The sequence below is a fragment of the Coenobita brevimanus genome, chromosome 51 (assembly GCF_032717465.1).
Source record: "Coenobita brevimanus isolate Jiangsu-jjx chromosome 51, ASM3271746v2, whole genome shotgun sequence".
NCBI classification, from domain to species: domain Eukaryota; kingdom Metazoa; phylum Arthropoda; class Malacostraca; order Decapoda; family Coenobitidae; genus Coenobita; species Coenobita brevimanus.
Genome location: NC_137004.1, coordinates 27,235,635 through 27,257,093, shown reverse-complemented (window position 1 = coordinate 27,257,093; position 21,459 = coordinate 27,235,635). Strand labels below are relative to the sequence as shown.

Genomic DNA, 21,459 nt, shown 5'->3' with positions numbered 1-21,459 from the left:
CAGAAGTCCATTCTCTTCACAGTGCGCACTCTTGTCTAACTTGTGCTCCACTGTAACTTAATAAGTGTTGCACTCTGCACTTTAAGTCTTTCCACTCTTATAACCATTTTCTAAACCAAAAACACAAAAGTTAATTTACGTTAAATTTAGTCCAAAAATTGTTTATCTTTTCACTCACAACTGTAAATCCTTAACACAATGCACTGTTTTTTTCACTGCACAACACTGTAAATTCCTGTGTGGTCTACTGGAGAAGTTCTTGGCATCTAATCAATGTTGGAGTCTGAGAGTAGCACAGGGAGATGACCTAGGGGTGTGTCGCTGGGTCGTGGTGATGGCGTACCCACTGCAGACGACTCTGAAGACAGACACAAACTCACATCGAGCGGTGACTCCACCATGGCTGATGTGCTGGGCTGTGGCTCGGAGCATGAGGGCCTGTCTTGGGGAGCCAACGGAGTGGAGCCAGGGCTGGGCACAGCGCAAGTCACGGGCCTGAAAAAGCTGTCAATGGTTGATTGACGCAAGGAACAATGATTCTGACGATTTATGATGCGCTGCCTGAAAGCACGCACTTACTCCACAAGTCCCAAGGGCCCCATCTCCCTGTCGCAGTCCGGGTGTTCCAGGTAGTCCAGAACGAACTCTAGGTGTTCCCGGAGTGCGCTGAGCTTGGGGATGGCTGGAGTAGTGTCCTGCTGAGAGGAGTCCGCATCATCGTCGCCGTCCTCGTCGGAATCTTCAAGCTGGGTACTGACACCTGGAACTGAAGATGCGATCTTGATATCAGACAGGGTCTGATACCCAGGATCGCCCTCACCATCATCCAACCACTCACGCACGTCGTCCACATCAACATCGTCGCCATGCGTACGTAGACGTGCATGGAAGTCATCCACGTCAAAACCTAGGAAATCGTACTCCACATCCATTCCGAGAAGCAGACGAGACCAACCATTTTCTAGAGTCTTGACAGGGATTTCCTTCCATGCACTAGCCCAGTTGTACAGTGCAGACTTGATGTTGTAGCGGCGAAGGTTTTCCAAAGTCCGCTGGCCTCGCGTATCCCGTCCCTCCCTGCACTCGTCCTCGTCCCCGAGAACAACCATCACCTCGTCCAGGAACTTCCAGCGGTATAGGCGCTTCGTTGCCACGATCACTCCTTGGTCCATTGGTTGGATGAGAGCAGTTGTATTAGGTGGCAGAAACATGCACTTAATGCGGCCATTCTCAGCCACCAAGTCCTTGTCGCACAGGTGGGCAGGTGCATTGTCGAGGAAAAGGAGGGCCTTTACATGGTTGCGTGGGATTCCCAGTTTCTCCATCTGGTAATGTATGACCTCCTTGACGAAATGGCGGTGGAACCAGTCTTTGAAGATCTGGGCTGTGAGCCATGCCTTCAAAGAATGGTACCAGACGACAGGAAGGACATCTATCACCCCATGAAGACACCGAGGCTGCTTTGCACGGCCAACAATAACGGGCTTGAGCCAGTGCATGCCGTTAGCATTGGCACAACACAAAGCAGATATCTGTTGCTTGGAGAGCTTGCGGCCAGGTACACGCTTCTCTGTCTCCTCGGCTAGAGTGTTCGTTGGCAAAGAGCGATAGAATAAACCAGTTTCGTCAGCACTGTAGACTTGACTGAGAGTGAGGCCCTCCCTGTCGATCAAGCCCTTCACCTTGTGCTGAAACTCGTCAACTCCATCCTCGTTAGCGTCCAAAGCTTCGCCATGAGACTTACGGTTGGTAAGGCCATGCCGTAACTTAAATGCGAAGAGCCAACCCTCGGATGCCTTGAAGTCTAGGGCGTTGTGAAGCCTGGCGAACTTCTCAGCAGCAGCCTTCAGCTCTGTACCACATACCATCACACCAGCAGCATGTTGCTGTTGATACCAAATCAACGTGGAGCGGTCGACTTCAGCAAACTTGGGAGTAAACATCACCTTCCTCTCCACGTTGCGTTTGCTTCTCGACGAGAAGTCAGCCGTGTACTGCATGAATTTGTCTCGGGATTCCTTAATATCAAACAAAGTAGATTGGGCCAGGTTAAACTTGCGGAGGATGCGTGAGGAAGACCACCCCGCATCTACTTTCTCCAATATCTCCCGTTTCTTCTCCAGAGTCAGAATCACTCTCTTCCTCTTCTCAGGCGGCGGGGCCATCATCACACACACGAAGGAGAGGCACGAGAGCGGCAGGAGTGCCTGCAGCAGGTAAGGCACCACCACAAAAGCGAGCACGTGGGCAGCCATGACAACGAGCGTTCACTCGTGACGAGAGACAGGCGGAAAGTGGGGAGGATGCTGGGGCGCTCTAGCGGACGTCGGAGGAATGATGCACCACAACATAGCTGTCCCGCACCCTGCGCGACAAGTTCAAATTACAGGCGGGAAATTTTTTTTTTTTTTCTCGAATTTTTTGCGGTTTTCGGACCATTTTGGGAATATTGGATCCCGGGACGATTATGTCTTGTTAGTGGGGATGTTCAGATAGTGGGCGTTTGGATATTAGAGGGATTACTGTTATATATGTATATACAATATATATATATATATATATATATATATATATACAGTAACCCCTCCAATATCCGGATCAATAGAGCCATCGGTAGGTTCGGATATTGGTTTTGTCCGGATATTGGGCCCCAGCTTATGGACTTGTACTTACGGACCCTAACACAGAGAAACACCTATACAACTCCCTCCGGACATGCATAGCACCTATTTAACACCCAAATCACACCAATAAGGCACATAAATGACTGAAATAAATGCAATAGACACATAAAATGTGGGTTTAGAAGTATGTTCATACATTAATAAACATTCTGGTACTTATGGACTCTAACCGAACCTAACCTAACCGAACCTAACCGAACTCTGAAAAACACATTCCTACTGCACATGCATGAGGTAAGTTTAGTATGGAAAGAAGTACAGTATGACACTTTCTGGTAAGTATAGTATGGGAAAAAATACAATATGAAACATTCTGGTAAATATGGTATGGGAAATAGTACAACATGAAACATTTTGGCTACTTACAGCAAGTCCCTGGCCACCTCGATGAATAACCGCCTCCTCTCGGACTCTGACAGTAAGAACGATTTCCTGAAGCACTTGCACTACACTCTTCCTGAAGTCTTGCACTGAACTTAGTCACTAACACACAGAAGTCCGTTCTTTTCACAGTGTTCACTTTAGTCCAAATAATGTTCCATTAAATTTAAGTGTTGCACATAAACTTTTCCCAAGTTTTTTTAAGTTTCCAAAGCCAAAACAAAGAAGGTTAGTTACGTTAAATTTCTTTTCTACTTAGTCTTTTCTCCCAACTTGAAAACCTTAACACAACACACCGTTTTTTTCACTGCACAACACTCAAAATTCCCGTGTGGTCTAGTGGAGAAGTTCTTGCTGTTTATTCACTGTCAGAGCCCGAGAGTATCACTGGCAGGCGTCCAAGGGGTGCATCGGTGGGTAGTGGTGATGGCGTACCGACTACAGAAGACTCTGAAGACAGCCGCAAACTCACGTCGAGCGGTGACTCTTGTCGCGGTGAGAGACAGGCGGGAAGTGGGGAGGATGCAGCGGCGCTCTATCGGACGTCGGAGGAATGACGAACCAAAACAATGCTCTCACGCGGCGCGCGGCAAGTTCAAATTACGGACGGCAAAAAATCGATTTTTTTTCCAATTTTTTTGGATTTTCGGACCATTTTGGGAATGTTTGATCCCAGGACGATAAGGTTCGGTTAGTGGGGATGTTCGGTTATTGGGCGTCCGGATATTAGAGTGATTACTGTATATATATATATATATACCATTGGATCCCAGGGATGGTGGCCAAGGCATGGGACTGGGTGGGTACTAAGCGTCCCGCCATCCGCCTGTCAGCTCATAGTCGTGAAGCTCACAGGTCCCTACCCGGGGGTTCCCTACTTTATAAAGACTTGAAAAATCCCAGTTCTGTCCAATATTCTGGACACTGGGCTCCAATGGGTTAAAGAGACTGATAGGTTTGCCAGTCATTAAATATATAGGACCAACTGCCTATCCCCGAGCTTCTACGCTCCTCATGGGGCAACGTAGCATTGGATGATGGATGGATATATACTGTATATATATATATATATATATATATACTGTATATATATAATGTACCGTATATACACACACACACATGCACACACATATACATACATACATACAGGCATACTCAGGTTTAACGATGCAATTGGTTAAGTAAAAACCCATCCAATTGGGAAATCATTGACTAAGTGCAGTGACATGGCTTGAAAAATCACTGACTTACCATTCAGTAATTCGCTGGTGAACTTGGCACCTTGCAAGAGAGTTCAGTAAATTCTGGTCAACAATCTTGCCATGACAAAGGTTTCAGCACACTGAGTGCCTCAACTTTTGACAGATGAACAGAAGCTCACCAGGGTCATCACATCTCATGAAAATCTGACCTTCTTAAAAGAAATCCAACCAATTTTGTTAACTGATTCGTGAACTTGGGTTCACCACTTTGAACCAGAGACAAAATAACAATCCAGCCAATGGAACCATCCAACTCCCCCTCCAAGGATGGCCAAGTGCACTTCATCGGCTGGGAAAGTGATGGCATCAGCATTCTGGGATTCAAAAAGGATACTCCTGGTTGACTACCTAAAGAAGGACCAGACAAGGACTGGTTGTTTTATGCTACCCTACTGAAGCAAATGCACAAGGCAATCAGAGTTATATGCCCTGGAAAGCTCACAAAGGAGTGTCACTTCATCAAGACAACGCACCAGCTCACATGTAGAGAGATGCCATGGCTGCTCTACACGACTGTCATTATGATCTCCTTGATCACCTACCTTATTCACCATATCTTGCTCTGTCAGACATCCACCTGTTTCCCAAGTTGAAAAGAACTTTGCTTGAATTTATTCATCATCATCATCATCATCATCATCATCATCATCTAATCCTGTGTTGTACCATGTGGAGCGTAGGTGCCCCAGGCTAAGAAAGCTGGTCCTAACATTTAAGATGAGAGTGACCAGCCTCCCTCATCCCTGAGTGGCATTACATGAGCAATAAACCCCAATCACCCCTTGGATATAAATCTGCACAGGCCTAATCCAACTGGGGGGCCTAAATTACCCACTAAACCACCAGAAACCATAATTTGGTTACATGGTTACCACTCAGCAATGTAAATGTTTTCCTGGTGTACAAGAAACCATTTGGCTTGTCACTCAGTGTACAGCCACCTGTAGATAGAAGGAAGAGGAAAGAATGAAGGAAAGAAAAACAGAAGAGGAAGGAAGGAAAGAAGGAAGGAAGACAGGAAAGGGCAGTCGCCCGAGAATGACACTACACCGAGTGAGTGGATGGTGTGAGCCCCCACCTACCACTCACTGATGACACTAAGGTCATCATAGCAATAGAAGTTTTTTTTTTTTTTATCAGCAGGAAGAAACGTTCTTTTCCACCAGGACTGAAGCTCTGCAGCACTGCTGAAAGAAGCATGTGAAACTCAAGAGAGACTATGTTGAAATATAGTGGGTCACTGTTTCTTTACATCAAATCAATCTTGGTGAGTCCGAGAACTTTTCAGGCATCCCCAGTTGACTGAAATGAAATGCAACAAACCAAGAGATATATGCATACACTATGCGGTCAAAGGTAGAACAAAGTTCTTACTTAGGCTGAGGGTGATGGGATGAAACCTCATATTCTGAAATAATTTCCATTGATAAAATGACAGAAAAGAAAAACACAGACATTACGAGGGGTGTTCAAAAAGTTTTGGCAGCAGGGTAATAAAAGCAAAATTAATAGAGATACACATTTATTGAAGTTCACACTCCTTCAACATACTCTTCTCTAAGGTTTACACACTTCTGGAGCCATGTCATCCACTTAACAAAGCACTCCGAGTACTCAGAAACAGGTATACTCTTCAGTTCTGAATTTATCCTCCTGGCAAGTTCCTGTTCCCATCGAAGAGGATCCCAGCAAGTTTTTCTGACTATTGTAGGGAATAGGCAAAAGTCACATGGTGCAAGGTCAGGACGGCACCGTGTGACTTTCGGCTATTCCCTAAATTTTCAGAAAAACTTGCTGGGGTCCTCTTCGAAGGGAACAGGACCTTGCCAGGAGGATAAATTCAGAACTGAAGAGTATACCTGTTTCTGGGTACTCGGAGTGCTTTGCTAAGTGGATGACACGGCTCCAGAAGTGTGTAAACCTTAGAGAAGAGTATGTTGAAGGAGTGTGAACTTCAGTAAATGTGTATCTTTATTAAGTTTGCTTTTATTACCCTGTTGCCAAAACCTTTTGAACGCCCCTCGTAACACTTTCCTATCAAATACCTGTATATCACAACCTGTTTGTCAGAACAAACATCATACACCCCCACATTATTATTGCAGAGATCAACAAGTATGACTCACCAGGCTCATTGTTAAGTACAGTGGTACAATGCTCTATCACCGAGTAATACTGCCCTTGCAGCAGCTGGCACTGGGAGTAGTTGAGTAACAGTGGTGTCTGCATCACTCGTAAACGTTCCCATTCCTCTTCACCAGGCTTTTCCCTGTACAACAGATTTTTTTATTTATTTATTTATTTTTTTGCCTTTTTTTTTAATGCAAGGTAGAAGGAGACAAAGGCTGGAAGCTTGCAAAATTGTTCCCTCCATTTTGTTTTTCATTTCATTTTTGAAGGCTCCAACATGCTTGCATGTGTCGGCCTTGGTCGCCTAATAGCGGCTCTCCATGCTGCTCGATCTCTGACAGCTTCCCTGTTCAGTCCCTTACCCATAAGCTCACACTCAATGACCTCATCCCAGGTCTTTTTCGGTCTACCTCTCACAACCCTAATCCTTACATTTACACTTCTCACTTTCAGCACCCAGTTATCATCCCCAATCTTTTCAGCATGCCCAAACCATCTCAATCTACCTCTCCTCATCACAACTCCAGTACACTCCAGTCTCATCCTACCTCTCAACTCTTCCATCGTAAACCTAGCCCCCCCCAGGCCTCGCACTCAGGGACGCACTGCACATCCACCTAATCATTGTCATTTTTGTACATTTGAGCCTGCAAATATCCTCCTCCTTTACTGCCCAGGTTTCACCTACCACAGAGCATTAAACTCCTAATATATGCCACATACAAAGATCCCTTAGCATGGAGGAAGACCCCTCTCAATGTCTGAAGATGCAACAGCTCCCTGAACTTCTTCCAACCACTCCTCACTTTAGCCACAGAGCTAGCTCCAGCCCCACCTCCCACACATAACATGTCTCCGAAATAACAAAACTCTTCCACACATTCAAGAGACTCGCTAGCAAGTTCAATCCTTTCACACCTGACAATCTCCACATGCTCTCCCCAACACACTGCACACATGAAATCAGCAATATCTTGCAGTCTGCCTCTAATACCATTACACCTCTTATGCACCCACTTATCACACTGCACAAGGTGGAATTCCTTCCCATGCCCTTGTGGCAAATTGCACATAGCCACTCTCCTTCTTCTTTGACAGTACTGCAACCAGCCCTAGATACCATTACTTTTGTTTTATCTGCATTTATTCTTAAGCCCTTGTGCCCCATACCACCTGTCCACTTCCTAAATCTTTCCTCTGCCTCCCTTTCATTCTCTGCAGTCAACACCAAGTCATCAGCATACAACATCTTCCACAGGAGTCCGTTTCTGAAGTCACCTGAGAGGGCTTCAAGTACCATGATAAACAACAAGGGGCTCAAGACTGACCCGAGATTCACAGCAACATTCACGGAAAACTCATCACTCAAATTTCCATTCACCCTTCCCTGGGTGCAAGCACCCACATACATGGCCCTAACCAGCCACTCCTCAATCCCAAGCTTTCCCATTGCCCATTTCACCACCACTCTAGGAACTCTGTCAAAGGCCTTCTCCAAATCAACAAAAACAAAGGAAAGAAAAAAAAAATTAGCAAAGAGCCAAATTCGAGTTTCACTCATTTCAAGATGCTAGGACACATTGCATTTAAAAGACTGGAGGTCACAGGCAGAAGAAAATACAGACACAGGAAGACACTTCCAGAGTTAACCTTTTGCATACATGAAAGACTGGACATATTGGTTAACTCTTGCAACTGCAAGTTGCACAGAAAAGGGGTGAGAATTCCCTGCCATACAGGTGATATACAGTACACATGCTGTAACGAGGGATGAATGCAAACAAACAGTTCAGAAGAACAGTGACCAATGAAATAGTGACAGCAGAGAGAGAATGATGCAACAGTACAGTGAAGGGACAGCTTGAAAGAAGCCAGTAAGAGGAGGAGAATTGATGAGGCAAAAAGCCTGTGACTTCATCCTGTTAAGAAGAGCTGTACAGTATGTGGGGAGCTCCCCCACACATGGGAGCTGTAATCAACACAGGGGTGAATGCAATCTCTGCATAATGTCAACAGCTATACAGAAGTAAAGAAGACAGAGAGTCAGCTTTACACGTTTAATATCTTGGAAGCAGATTTTGCAGAGGTGGTAAGTGGTGGCATCCATCATCCACTCACTTGATGTAGTGCTATCTACTTCTTCCTTCACTTTATCATTCTTTTTTCTGTATCTCCTCTCCTCTCTCCCTATTTCTCCCATCTTTCCTGTCGCTTTTTATTATTTTTTTCCTTTTCAGCAGGCATGGGGCGATTACAGGGGTATTGATATCAATTACGATTACAATTACATAAGCAGTAATCATGATTAAAATCATGATTACATGTACTGTTATGCACTATTTAATTATGAGAGAGAGAAGAGAGAGGTATATGTGAGCAGGAGAAGGGAGGTTAAGAGACTGGTGAAGGAGAGTAAGAAGAAAGTGGATGAAGAGTTTGGGAGGAATCTGAGTGTGAAATGGAGGGAGAGTAAGAAATTGTTTTGGAAGGAGGTAAAGAAAGTAAGGCAGTGTGAAAGGGGAAATAGTAGGGGAGTGAAAGATAGGAATAATAGATTGTTGGTGGAGAAGAGAGAGAAATTGAGGAGATGGAAGGAGCACTTTGAAATTTGTTGAATGTAGAGAGTGAGAGCAGTGTGAGTATAAGTGGTTGGGGAATGGCTGGGAGAAGAAGAGATGAGAGGAGGGAGGAAGAGATCAGTAGGTCGGAAGTAGTGGAAGCGATGAAGAAGATTAAGCTGGGAAAGGCCCCAGGAATTGATGGAGTGTGTGGTGAAATGCTTAGGTATGGGGGTGAGATTGTTGTGGAGTGGATATGGAAGTTGTGTAGATTGGCTTGGGAAGAGGGAAGGGTTCCAGAGGACTGGAAATCAGGTATAATTGTTCCTCTGTACAAAGGAAAAGGGGAGAGAGAAGTATGTGGTAACCATAGGGGTATTTGCCTTCTTAGTGTGACTGGTAAAATATATGGTAGAATACTCATTGATAGGGTTAGGCATATGACAGAGGAGATAGTTGGAGAAGAACAAGGGGGATTTAGGAAGGGAAAAGGGTGTGTAGATCAGATATTTGTTCTAAGATGTTTAGTGGAGAAGTATCTAGAGAAGGGAAGGAAAGTGTACGCTGCCTTCATGGACTTGGAGAAAGCTTATGACAGAATAGATAGGAAAGATATGTGGAAGATATTAAGAATATATGGAGTGGAGGGGAAATTGTTGAGTGCTGTGAAGAGTATGTACGAGGGAGCTAGGGCTACGGTGCGAGTGGATGGTGAACTGAGTGAGTTCTTTGATCTCAATGTGGGACTGAAACAGGGGTGTGTAATGTCTCCATGGCTGTTTAATATATATATGGATGGGGTCGTAAAGGAGGTACAAGGTAGGGCAGTGGATGTGGGGGTGGCCCTAATGAATGAGGGTGAGATTTGGAAGCTTCCGGTGTTGCTGTTTGCTGATGATACAGTATTGTTGAGTGAAGATGAATGGGAGTTGCAAGGTTTGGTGAATGAATTTGGGACAGTGTGTAGGAGGAGGAAGCTGAAAGTTAATGTAAACAAAAGTAAAGTTATGGTGTTTGAGAGGAATGAAGTCACAGAGTGTGCAGTGAGGTTGGATGGTGAGGATATGGAGAATGTGAGTGCATTCAAGTACTTGGGTAGTGTGATGAGTAAGGATGGAACTTTGGGGGATGAAGTACGTGAAAGGGTACAGCAGGGAAGGAAGGTTGTTGGCACACTGAAAGCAGTGATGAGAAATAGGGAGGTGAGTATGGAAGTTAAGAAGGCACTGCATGATGGTATTGTGATCCCTACCCTGACGTATGGAAGCGAGGCGTGGACCTTGCAAGAGGGGAACAAGTCAAGAGTGAGAGCAGTGGAAATGAGTTACTTGAGAGGAGCATGTGGAGTGACATGGAGGGACAGGTTGACGAATGAAGAAGTGAAGGAACGTTGTGGGGTAGATGTGGATGTGGTTGAAAAGATTAGGAGAAATACACTGAGGTGGTTTGGACATGTGGAGAGGATGGAGAATGAAAGACTGACTAAGAGGGTGTATGTAGGTGAGGTGGAGGGAGGGAGAGGGAGGGGTAGACCGAGGATGAGGTGGAGGGATGGAGTTGAGAGGTATATGAGGGAGGGGGGGGTGAGTTGGGGGGAGGGGAGTCAAATGGTGGGTGACAGAGTGACTTGGAGGCGTTTTGTCTGCGGCCACCCTTTGCGGGATTAGGGCGTCGGGCTATAGATAGATAGACGTTTCTTTTATGCTTGGCATTGATTAAGTAAATAGCTGAAGTTAATTTTTAAAAGCAAAAACTTCGTCCAGTAATATAAAACTGATATTTTCTATGGATATATATATCTGATATGGAAATCATTTTAATAAGAATTGCCTGCGTAAGGAAGAACATAGGGTGGATAGTGAACTGAGTGAGTTTTTCTATCTGAAGACTGGTTTGAAACAAGGATGTGTCATGTCTCCATGGCTGTTCATCTATATATGGATGGGGTTATAAAAGAGATACAAGGTAGGGCAGTGGATGTTGGAGTGACCTTAATGAGAGAGGGAAGTGTTTGGAAACTCCCTGTGCTGTTGTTTGCAGATGATACTGTGTTGTTAAGTGAAGACGAAGGAGAGTTGCAAGGCTTGGTGGATGAGTTTAGGAGTGTGTGTAAGAAACAGAATCTAAAGGTGAATGTAGGGAAGAGTAAAGTTATGGTCTTCGAGAGAGGTGAAGTCAGTGAATATACAGTGAGGCTGTATGATGAGGAAATGGATAATGTGAGTGCATTTAAGTACTTGGGTAGTGTGATGAGTAAGGATGGAAGTTTAGAGGGTGAAGTGCTTGAAAGGGTACAGCAAGGAAAAAGGTTGCTGGTTCCTTGAAGGCAGTGATAAGAAACAGGGAAGTGAGCATGGAAGTGAAAAAGTTACTACATGACAGTATTGTGATACCAACTCTAATGTATGGAAGTGAAGCTTGGATGTTGTTGGAGGGACACAGGTCAAGAGTGAAAGCAGTGGAAATGAGTTATTTGAGAGTAGCCTGTGGAGTTACATGGAGAGACAGACTGACTAATGAGGATGGGAAGGAGCATTGTGGTGTGGATGTGGATGTGATAGGAAGCGTTGGGAGAAACACACTGAGGTGGTTTGGCCATGTGGAGAGGATGGAGAGTGAGAGACTGATGAGGAGAGTGTATACAAGTGAGGTGGAGGGGGAGAAAGGAAGGGGAAGGCCAAGGATGAGATGGAGGGATGGAGTGGAGAGGTATATGAGAGAGGGGTGTGTGAATTGGGAGCAGGGTAGTGAAATGGCGGGGGACAGGGCGATGTGGAGGCGATTTGTTTGTGGCCATCCCGTATGAGGGATTAAGGCATCTGGCAACAGACAGATAGATAGACAGTGTTGTCCCAGATGATTGGCTGAAGAGTGTAATTGTAAATATGTACAATGGGAAGGGTGATACCCTGGAAAGAGGAAATCATAGAGGCACAGTGCTTTTTGACCAGATAATGAAGATAATGGAGAGAGTTCTAAAAGGTATGATTAGAGAAAGAGTGAAAATTGATGATACACAGTTTGGGTTTATGCCAGGCAAAGGAATCATGGATCCCATATTCTTTGTTCGACAGCTTCGAGAAAAATATATAAGAAAGAAATGAGATCTGTACTTTGTTGATTTGGAGATGGCCTTTGACGGAGTCCCTTGAGAGGTGGTCTATGTAGGTGCTCGCACCCAGGTAAGGGTGAATGGAGATTTGAATGATGAGTTTTCCATCAATGTTGGTGTACATCAGGGGGTATGTCTTGTGCCAATTGCTTATCATGGTACTTGAGGCTCTCTCACACAACTTCAGAAACGAACTCCCGTGGGTACGAGTATGCTGATGATTTCGTGTTGACTGCAGAGAATGAAAGGAAGGTAGAGGAAAGATTTAGGAAGTGGAGAGGTGGTATAGGGTACAAAGGCTTAAGAATAAATGCAGATAAAACAAAAGCGATGGTATCTAGGGCTGGTGGTAGATTTGTCAAAGAAGAGGGAGAGTAGCCATGTGCGATTTTCCATCTTGTGCAGTGTTTGTGATAAGTGGGTGCATAAGAGATGTAGTGGTATTAGAGGTAGACTACGAGATAATGCTGATTTCATGTGTACGATGTGTCAGGGAGAGCATGTGGAGATTGTCAGGCATGAAAGGATTGATTTTGCTGGTGAGTCTCTTGAATGTGTGGAAGAGATTTGTTTGGGAGACATGTTATGTGCTGGAGATGGAGCTGGAGCTAGCTCTGTGGCTGGAGTGAGGAGTGGTTGCAGGAAGTTCAAGGAGCTACTGCCTTTTCTGACACTGAGAGGGCTCTCCCTCTGTGCTATGGGATCTTTGTAGGTGGCATGTGTTAGAAGTGTTATGCTGTATGGCAGCGAGACCTGGACAGTAAAGGAAGAGGATATTCGCAGGCTCAAACGCACAGAAATGACAATGACTTGGCGGAAGTTAAATGTGTCCCAGAGAGTGAATGGAGTGAATGGAGATTTGAATGATGAGTTTTCCGTGAATGCTGGTGTGCATCAGAGGTCAGTTTTGAGTCCCATGTTGTTTATCATGGTACTTGAAGCCCTCTCACGTGACTTTAGAAACGGACTCCTGTGAGAGATGTTGTATGCTGATGATTTGGTGTTGATTGCAGAGAACAAAAGGGAGGCTGAGGAAAGGTTTAGGAAGTGGAGAGATGGTATGGGGCACAAGGGCTTAAGGGTAAATGCAGATAAAACAAAAGTGATGATACCTAGGGTTGGTGGCAGTACTGTCAAAGACGAGGGAGAGTGGCCATGTGAAGTTTGCCACAAAGGCGTGGAAAGTAATTTCATCTTGTGCGGTGTTTGTAATAAAAGGGTGCACAAGAGATGTAGTGGTATCAGAGGTAGACTGCAAGATAATGCTGATTTTATGTGTACGGCATGTCGGGGAGAGCAGATGGAGATTGTCATGCATGAAAGGATTGAACTTGCTGGTGAATCTCTTGAGTGTGTGGAAGAGTTTTGTTGTTTGGGAGACATGTTGTGTGCTGGAGGTGGGGCTGGAGCTAGCTCTGTGGCTAGGGTGAGAAATGGCTGGAAGAAGTTCAGGGAGCTCTTGCCTCTCCTGACACTGAGAGGGCTCTCCCTTCATGCTAAGGGGTCTTTGTATGCAGCATGTGTTAGGAGTGAAATGTTGTATGGTAGTGAGACCTGGGCAGTAAAGGAGGAGGATATTCATCAGCTTAGACGTACATAAATGACAATGATTCGGTGGATGTGTAGTGCGTCCCTGCGTGCAAGGTCTGGGGGGCTGGGTTTGCAACAGAAGAGTTGAGAGGTAGGATGGGACTGAAGTGTATTGGTGTTGTGATGAGGAGAGGTATATTGAGATGGTTTGGACATGAGGAGAGGATGGGGGATGATAATTGGGTGAGGAGAGTGAGAAGTGTTAATATTGGGGATGGGGTTATGAGGGGTAGACTGAGAAAGACATGGGATGAGGTCATTAAGTGTGACCTCAGGATTAAGGGACTGAACAGGGAGGCTGCAATGGATCGTGCAGCATGGAGAGCCGCCATTAGGTGACAAGGCCGACGCATGCAAGCATGTTGGAGCCTTTAAAAACAAAACAAAAAAACGAGAGTGCGAGGCCTGGGGGGGGGGGTAGGTTTACAATGGAAGAGTTGAGAGGTAGGATGGGACTGGAGTGTGTTGGTGCTGTGATGAGGAGAGGTAGATTGACATGGTTTGGGCACGTGGAGAGGATGGGGGATGATAACTGGAAGCAGAAAATGAGATATGTTAACGTTAGGGATAAGGCTGCAAGAGGTAGACTGAAAAAGACCTGGGGAATGTTAACGTTAGGGATGAGGCTGCGAGAGGTAGACTGAAAAAGACCTGGAGACAAGGTCATTGAGGGATAAGGGACTGAACAATGAAGCTGCCAAAGATCAAGCAGCATGGAAAGCCACCATTAGGTGGCCAAGGTCGATGCATGCAAGCATGTTGGAGCCTTTACAAAACGAAAATGAACACGCTCTCCATGTTCCTGAATCACTGAAAAAGGTCTGCAAAGGGGGATGGTCAGAATGTTGTCCTGTGGACTGGTGAAGTTGGAGCTCCAGCTCTCCCTGTCACTAGCTTTCCATCCATCTTGGGAGTACTGCCCTGTTTGGCTGGTGTTACAGCCATGTATGCTTATACCCATACCATAGGACTCTGAGCCTGTGGCAGGGTATTCATCCACTATCCTGGGATACAAGTTCACCATATCATTAAGGCTTCTACAAATACCTCTCCCAGGTGTTTCCCTGGGTACTCATTTTACCTTCCAACAAAGGTGTACTAACACTGAACTTGAGTGCACCAACTGCTCACACCAAGATAAAAACTCTGATGCTAATGAGTCAGCAGCTTCATAGCCAGTAACACTATCCATACCACCAATTCAGTACACCTCTCAAATTCAAAATTCCAATGTCCCCAAACCTCCATTTCCCTAAATATTCTTACATGACAAGGGGCACTGGTATCGCCTGTATTCATATAGTCAATGTATATCCGAAGATAAAGTTTTTTGTGGGCACATAGAGGCATAAAAACAGCAGAGCTGTACCCTCTCCACCACCATTCAAAATTCATGGAAGGCTAGTATGAAATTTACAAATAAATATGAGCACAATGTGGGACACTGGTTGCCACTTTATCAGAATGTGTGAATCTATGGACAATTTCACTACTGCAAAGTAAAGTATACCTGGCTGCCTCATTTTAACATGCCTCAGTCATATCAGAGTCTCAATATGCATGATTTAAACCAAATATTCTCTGCTTGGTTACCTTAACATTAACTGTTCAAGCCTGCCCAGTGCCTCAGAGTATTTTGCAGATGCAGCTGCATGGTCACCATCTCGGTAATGTTTGTTGCCCCGTTCTCTCAGGGCAGGGATGCTGGCTAATCGTTCTTCCTCGTTCATGGCCCAAAACTCTTTCTCATATGACCCAACATCAGCTACTTGCAACAGCTCTGAGAGAAATAAACCAAAGGTGAGGAGACAATATTACAAGATATGACTAGAACAGGACACAATTGCAACATAGCAGTAGATAAGAATATAGCTGGCAAATACAAATCAAGAACATTAAAAGTAAGGTCTATGCTTTATTCATTACAAACATGAGGATTATTACAGGCTTGGAAGAAAATCCAACAAAAGTTTAGCTACCAAGGGAGAGAACAATGGAAAACAAAAAGGTAAAGAAAACAGTCAAGAGAACTGCAAGAGAAGTTAAGGTATTAACTTGCACTAAATACATTACAAAATTACTACAGTGGCTTGATGCAGGAGTAGTAATCATTAGGGAAAAGTCAGAAACACACATGGGTAAGTGACATGAATAAAATGAGGCAGCTGATGTGTGGATGGAGTATTATAATAATTTATGAGTACTGGACAGCATAAAGGCTGAAATAACATTCTGGAATATAGACATAAGAGACAATAAGATGTAGCCAAAGGAGGAAATGGACAAAGTCAAAACTGTCAAACACACTCAATTTATAAAAGGCAGCAGGAGAGAATGGTATGAGAGTAGTGCTAAAATCTGGGAGTAAAAAGCTCACACACAGAACTAGTATGTCAAAAGGCGTGTATGCAGAGTTGTATCAGAATTCTGAAAGAAGGCAGTTATTACACCAATATAAAAAGGAAAGAATAGTAAAGAGAAGTGTTAAAATTAAACAGTAATCAATTTGCTAAGCATACCAGGAAATGTGTATGAGAAGGTAAATACACAGACAGAATGTAGGTGGCTGATATGAAACTAGTAGAAGACATGAGATGGTTCAGAAAGGTGATGGGCACTATAGATAAAATTTTAGTCCAGAATGCTATTTGAAAAACACTTCAATGACAAAAACACATAATGCTGCCTATTAAGTACAGATGAAGATATGAGAGGATTCAGAAAGGAAAGAGGTTGTACAGACAAAAAAAATTATTCTGAGACTGCCAACCAAAAAACATTTCAGGGACAAATACAGAATACTGCCAACACAGATCTGGAAAAAGCTTATGATATGGCTGGCTATGATGCCTTGTGGCAGGTTATAAGTGTACAGGCAAACCCCCTTTTACGAAACCCCTAAACGTGATACCCCTAAATAGTGAAGGGGGTAGAAATACCACCCTACCCTGCCTATCGTATCCCTACCCCTGGTTTTGCGATTTTTGGTTTTGCGCCAGGTATCCCCGAAGGGCTAAGGCGATGCCCCTGATTCTAATGATATTTTAGACTTAAATTTTGTGTTTAGGTTGATTTATAAACTGTTTTTAGACTTAGATGTATGTGTTTTAGTCATAGGTGGAGACACAGGTGGAGTGAACACTGTCATTTGGGGTGCAGATTCTCACCCATCAGACGAGGTACAAAGTGTGGACAACTATGCAACTCAGTCAAGAATAATTTGTGTTTGACCACTGATCATCTAACCTATCACTGATACATAATAATTTCAAATAAATATTAATAATTATAAAAGCCTGAAAGAGTAAATATTTCACACATTGGAAAAAACTGACACTGATAAATCATGTGTTTACATTTAGGCTGTTCAAGGAAAGAATACATTGAAAATACAAAGGAATCTCTAAATCATTCATTCATTCATTCATTCATTGCCAGACACCATGTATCCCAGATGGGGTGGCCAATGGCTTAGAGTTAATTGTTTTACAGGGAGGGTCACTAATCCTCCACCAACCCCACTTGACACGTAGGGATGCCAATAGCATCTGGTGTTCCCAGGCGGTTAGAAAATGAGAGAACATAAAGGAGCTCAGCAACCAGAACAGTAACTTAAACGATATAACGACAGGCCACTAAAAAGGCTATCCCGATCGCATCGTCGATTGATAAATCATGTGTTTATATTTCGGCTGTTCAAGGGAAAACACTTTGAAAATACAATTGTATTTCTAAATAAATGCTGGAAAATAAGAGAGAACAAAATAGTGCTCAGCAACCAGACCAGTAACAAAAACGACATAAAGGGGGGCTGTTGAAAAGGCTAACCTGATCGGATCATCGATCGCATTCCGCGTCACGAGAATTCCCCATCAAAACATCGACAATTCTCCGTCATAACAATTCGTGACTTGGACAATTGTGTGTCATTCATACATTACTGTTATGCATAACAGATGTTTATTTAATTGTCCCGGGACAGTCTGATGGTGGGATTGTATACAATGCTGCTGCATCTTCTCTACCGAGTTTGAATAAAAGTTGGAGATCACATTCTCTAGTGACCTCGACTGGGTACAAGCAAGATGGACACTGGTTTTAGGCTTAGGTTAGCTTCTTTTACAGCTGTTAGGCCATTTAGATTGGCTTTAAACTTTTTGGGGGGCTCATTCGGGTGGGTTTAGAACTTGGTTGGGGGGGAAACCCAAGGCTCAAAAACACATCCCTATTCTTTACATGTTAAATCAACCCCAAGATAAGATACCCCACCTAGCTATGGGTTTTTACATAACCAACTGCATCATTAAACTGGGGTTTGCCTGTATATGGAAGCATTGACAAGAAAGCTCAGCAATATGCTGGTGAAAGAGATAGACGAGGATGTGGGATATTATATCCACTGTATATGTGTAATAATGTGGGTTGTATATTCAACTAGTTGGCTACCCTGCCAAGAGGCAGCACCAGCGTCAGTCGGAATCCATCATTCATGCTGTAAGGACTCTCTGTTTTGTTGCAGAATATCACCCCACTTCACTTTTGTGTTATGCACTTGTACTCATATTGGGCAATAACAGAACCTACATTTAAGTGACTCAGTGCTTCTGTGACCCTGCCAAGGTGAAGGTAGGTCCAGCTCCCTGAGAATAAGACACATGGAACAGTGAGTTACCCAGAGTACAATGTGCAAGTGCATCTGCCATTACTGGCCAGTATCATCTCCCCTTCACTCCTAACAATGTGAGACAATGCCCTTCAGTGACATCCTGTATGTCTAGTGCAGCATTTAGTGCCACATGTGTGTACTGCAGTGCTGTAATGCCAAGTGTAATGCAGTGCAGTGGTGTTTTATGGTGGTCAGGATCCAAGCGCAAGCATGGTGTAGGAGATTAGCTCTGTGTGTGTGTGTGTGTGTGTGTGTGTGTGTGTGTGTGTGTGTGTGTGTGTGTGTGTGTGTGTGTGTGTGTGTGTGTGTGTGTGTGTGTGTGTGTGTGTGTGTGTGTGTGTGTGTGTGTGTGTGTGTTTTTACATGTCTGACCCTGGGCAAAGGCTCAGGGCCTATTTCTTGGGGGGCAGTGGCCTATCCCAAGGCCCAGTAGTCCTCCTACACCTCCACATGCAGTGCCAGGAGACATGACACTCACACAGGTGAAGAATGCTGTGAAGAGGCTGAAAAATGGGAAAGCAGCTGGGGTTGACAAGGTGTATGCAGAGATGATTAAGTGTAGTGGAGAGAGTGGAATAAAGTGCTTGCTGGAGATATGTACGAAGGCATGGATGAGTGAAACTGTGCCTGCAGAGTGGAAAAACGCTGTGATTGTACCTCTGTACAAAAATTAAGGTGAGTGAAGGGAGTGCAAGAATTATTGTGGCATAAGTTTATTAAGTGTGGTAGGGAAGGTACAGTATATGGAAGAATTATTATACAGAAAGTAATAGAGATCTCAGAAGTCCTAGTGAGTGATGAACAGGGTAGCTTTAGGAGTGGCACAGGATGTGCGGATCAAATATTTGCAATGAGACAGATAGCAGAGAAGGCTTGTGAGAAGGACTATACGGTGTTTATGGCATTCATGGATCTGGAAAAAGCATACGGCAAAGTGGACAGAGAAGGACTGTGGAAAGTTTTGTGCACGTACAGTGTACAGTAGATGGTAAGCTGCTAGGTGTCATCAAGAGTTTTTACGATGGTAGTGAAGCATGTGTATGGGTTAATGGGCATCTAAGTGAATGGTTCATGATCGGTGTGGGTGTGCGACAAGGTTGTATGATGCCCCCATGGTTGCTCAATATTTAGATGGGGTGATGAGAGAAGTAAAAACACAAGTAATGGAGAGAGCGATGGCATTGGTAATGAATGGTGATGGATGAAATATCTCAAATTTGTTGTATGCTCATGATGCAGCACTGCTTGCAAATACCAGACAAGAACTTGCTAGGCTAGTGCAGAGTTTCACTGATGTCTGTGAGGATCGTGCCTTGAGAGTAAATGTGGAAAAAGAGTAAAGTGATGGTTGTTGAGAAAGAAGGTGACTCCCAGTGCGGTTATAGCGAATGGAGAGAGACTGGAATTGCTCAGGGAGTTCAAATACCAGGGTACAGTGATAAAAAAAGAGAGGAAAATGTGCAAAAGTTTTTTTTTTTTTTTTTTTAAATAACATGTCCGACTCTGGGCAAAGGCTTGAGGGCCTATTCCCAAGTCGCAGTGGTCCTCCTTGGAGCCCAGTAGTAATCCTATATCTCCATATGTCACCACTTCGGCGCTAACACCCACCATCCACATTGAATACATGCTAGGGCTGTCTCATACAGGACTGGTGTACTGGTATTAGCGGGGGTACTTTTATGACATGTCGGCAGGTCATCTGGTAGATCAGAAAAGTCTGTTGCTTCAGAAATTCAAACCCCTAAACTGTTCCCTGCCCCAGCTGGGATTCGAACCTGGGTCCGCTGGGACTGCAGCCGCCTCTCTACCGATTCTGCCACTGCTCAGGAAGAAAAGTAGCTGGTGCGATGAAGACCTTGTTAAGAAACGGAGGCTTGAGTGCTGCAGCTGAACGAGGCTTACATGAAGGAGTGTTAGTGCCAACTTTAACGTATGGATGTGAGACTACATTATGGTGCGGCATGAAAATGAAAAGTCAAGAGTAGGAGCAGTGGAGATGGGACTGCTGAGGAAATTATGTGGAGTACAGAGGGTGAATGGATGCGAAATAATGTGATTCGTGAAAGATGTGGGATGAGGAAGTCAGTGGACACCAGAATCGATGAGAATGTACTGAGATGGTATGGTCATGTGGAGAGAATGGAAAACAATAGTGGTGAAAAAGGTATATCTGAGTGAACTTGAAGGAGGAAGGAGGTGAGGCAGGCCAAGGAGAAGGTGGAGAGATATGGTGGATGAGTGTGTGAGGAAGAGAGGTTTGGAAGTCGGTGAGACTAGGGAACAGACAAGAGATTGAGCTGGCTGGATGAATGTTGCGAGAAGTGCATGAGCAGGGATTTGGCACCCCTTTTTAATGTGGCAGCATCCGAACTGACTCTGTCGGATACACTTATGTGAAGCTATAAAACATGGTGAACATTTTTGGTGTATCTGATAGAGCCAGGATTCCGAGGGCTTGAATGATGAGTGAATGGAGGCGTATCCCATTGGATTGGTCAAATTTGGGCTGTCTGGACATTGCTACTCCTCACCCTGCCCTAGGGTGGGAAAGGAGGTCCGGATGATGATGATGATGAATGACGATACATACATAAATATCTATCTATCTATATACATATATACTGTAAATATATATATATATATATATATATATATATATATATATATATATATATATACAGTGAACTCTCACATTTGGCGAGTAATAGGTGCAAAAAAAAACTCGCCAAACTGGAATTCACCAAATCTGAACTGAATAACTAATGGGAAAAAAATATATTGGTTCTGGGAATGCTTGACTGGACTGATTTTCCACCTATATTAAAACATTACTGGGTGTAAATCATGTGATAAACACACATAACATGATTCAGTTTAATTTCTTTTAGCCAAGAAACAATACAAAACAGAAAAACTCACATAAGAAAAGAAAATAATGGGCTTGATGTACATGTGGTGTATGGTGAGTGGATGCCATAGTTGGTGGTCAGCCAAGGTCACCCATTCCACATTTCTGTGTTTCATCAGCCATTATGTGTTCTCAAGTCCTCAGCACAGGTAGGAATCATAATAAAAC

The 21,459-nt window shown here is 44.1% G+C and overlaps 1 protein-coding gene across 1 annotated transcript in view; it reads right to left on the bottom strand.

The window, feature by feature from the left end:
* The window catches only part of LOC145400094 (AH receptor-interacting protein-like), a 48,605-nt gene that overhangs the window by 10,310 nt on the left and 16,836 nt on the right, over positions 1–21,459 (bottom strand). The window contains exons 4-5 of the mRNA XM_080272599.1: positions 15,311–15,497; positions 6,454–6,596 (exon numbers count right to left, since the gene is read on the bottom strand). Of these exons, the coding sequence (XP_080128725.1) occupies positions 6,454–6,596; positions 15,311–15,497 (330 nt within the window). The remainder of the gene's footprint in view (positions 1–6,453; positions 6,597–15,310; positions 15,498–21,459) is intronic.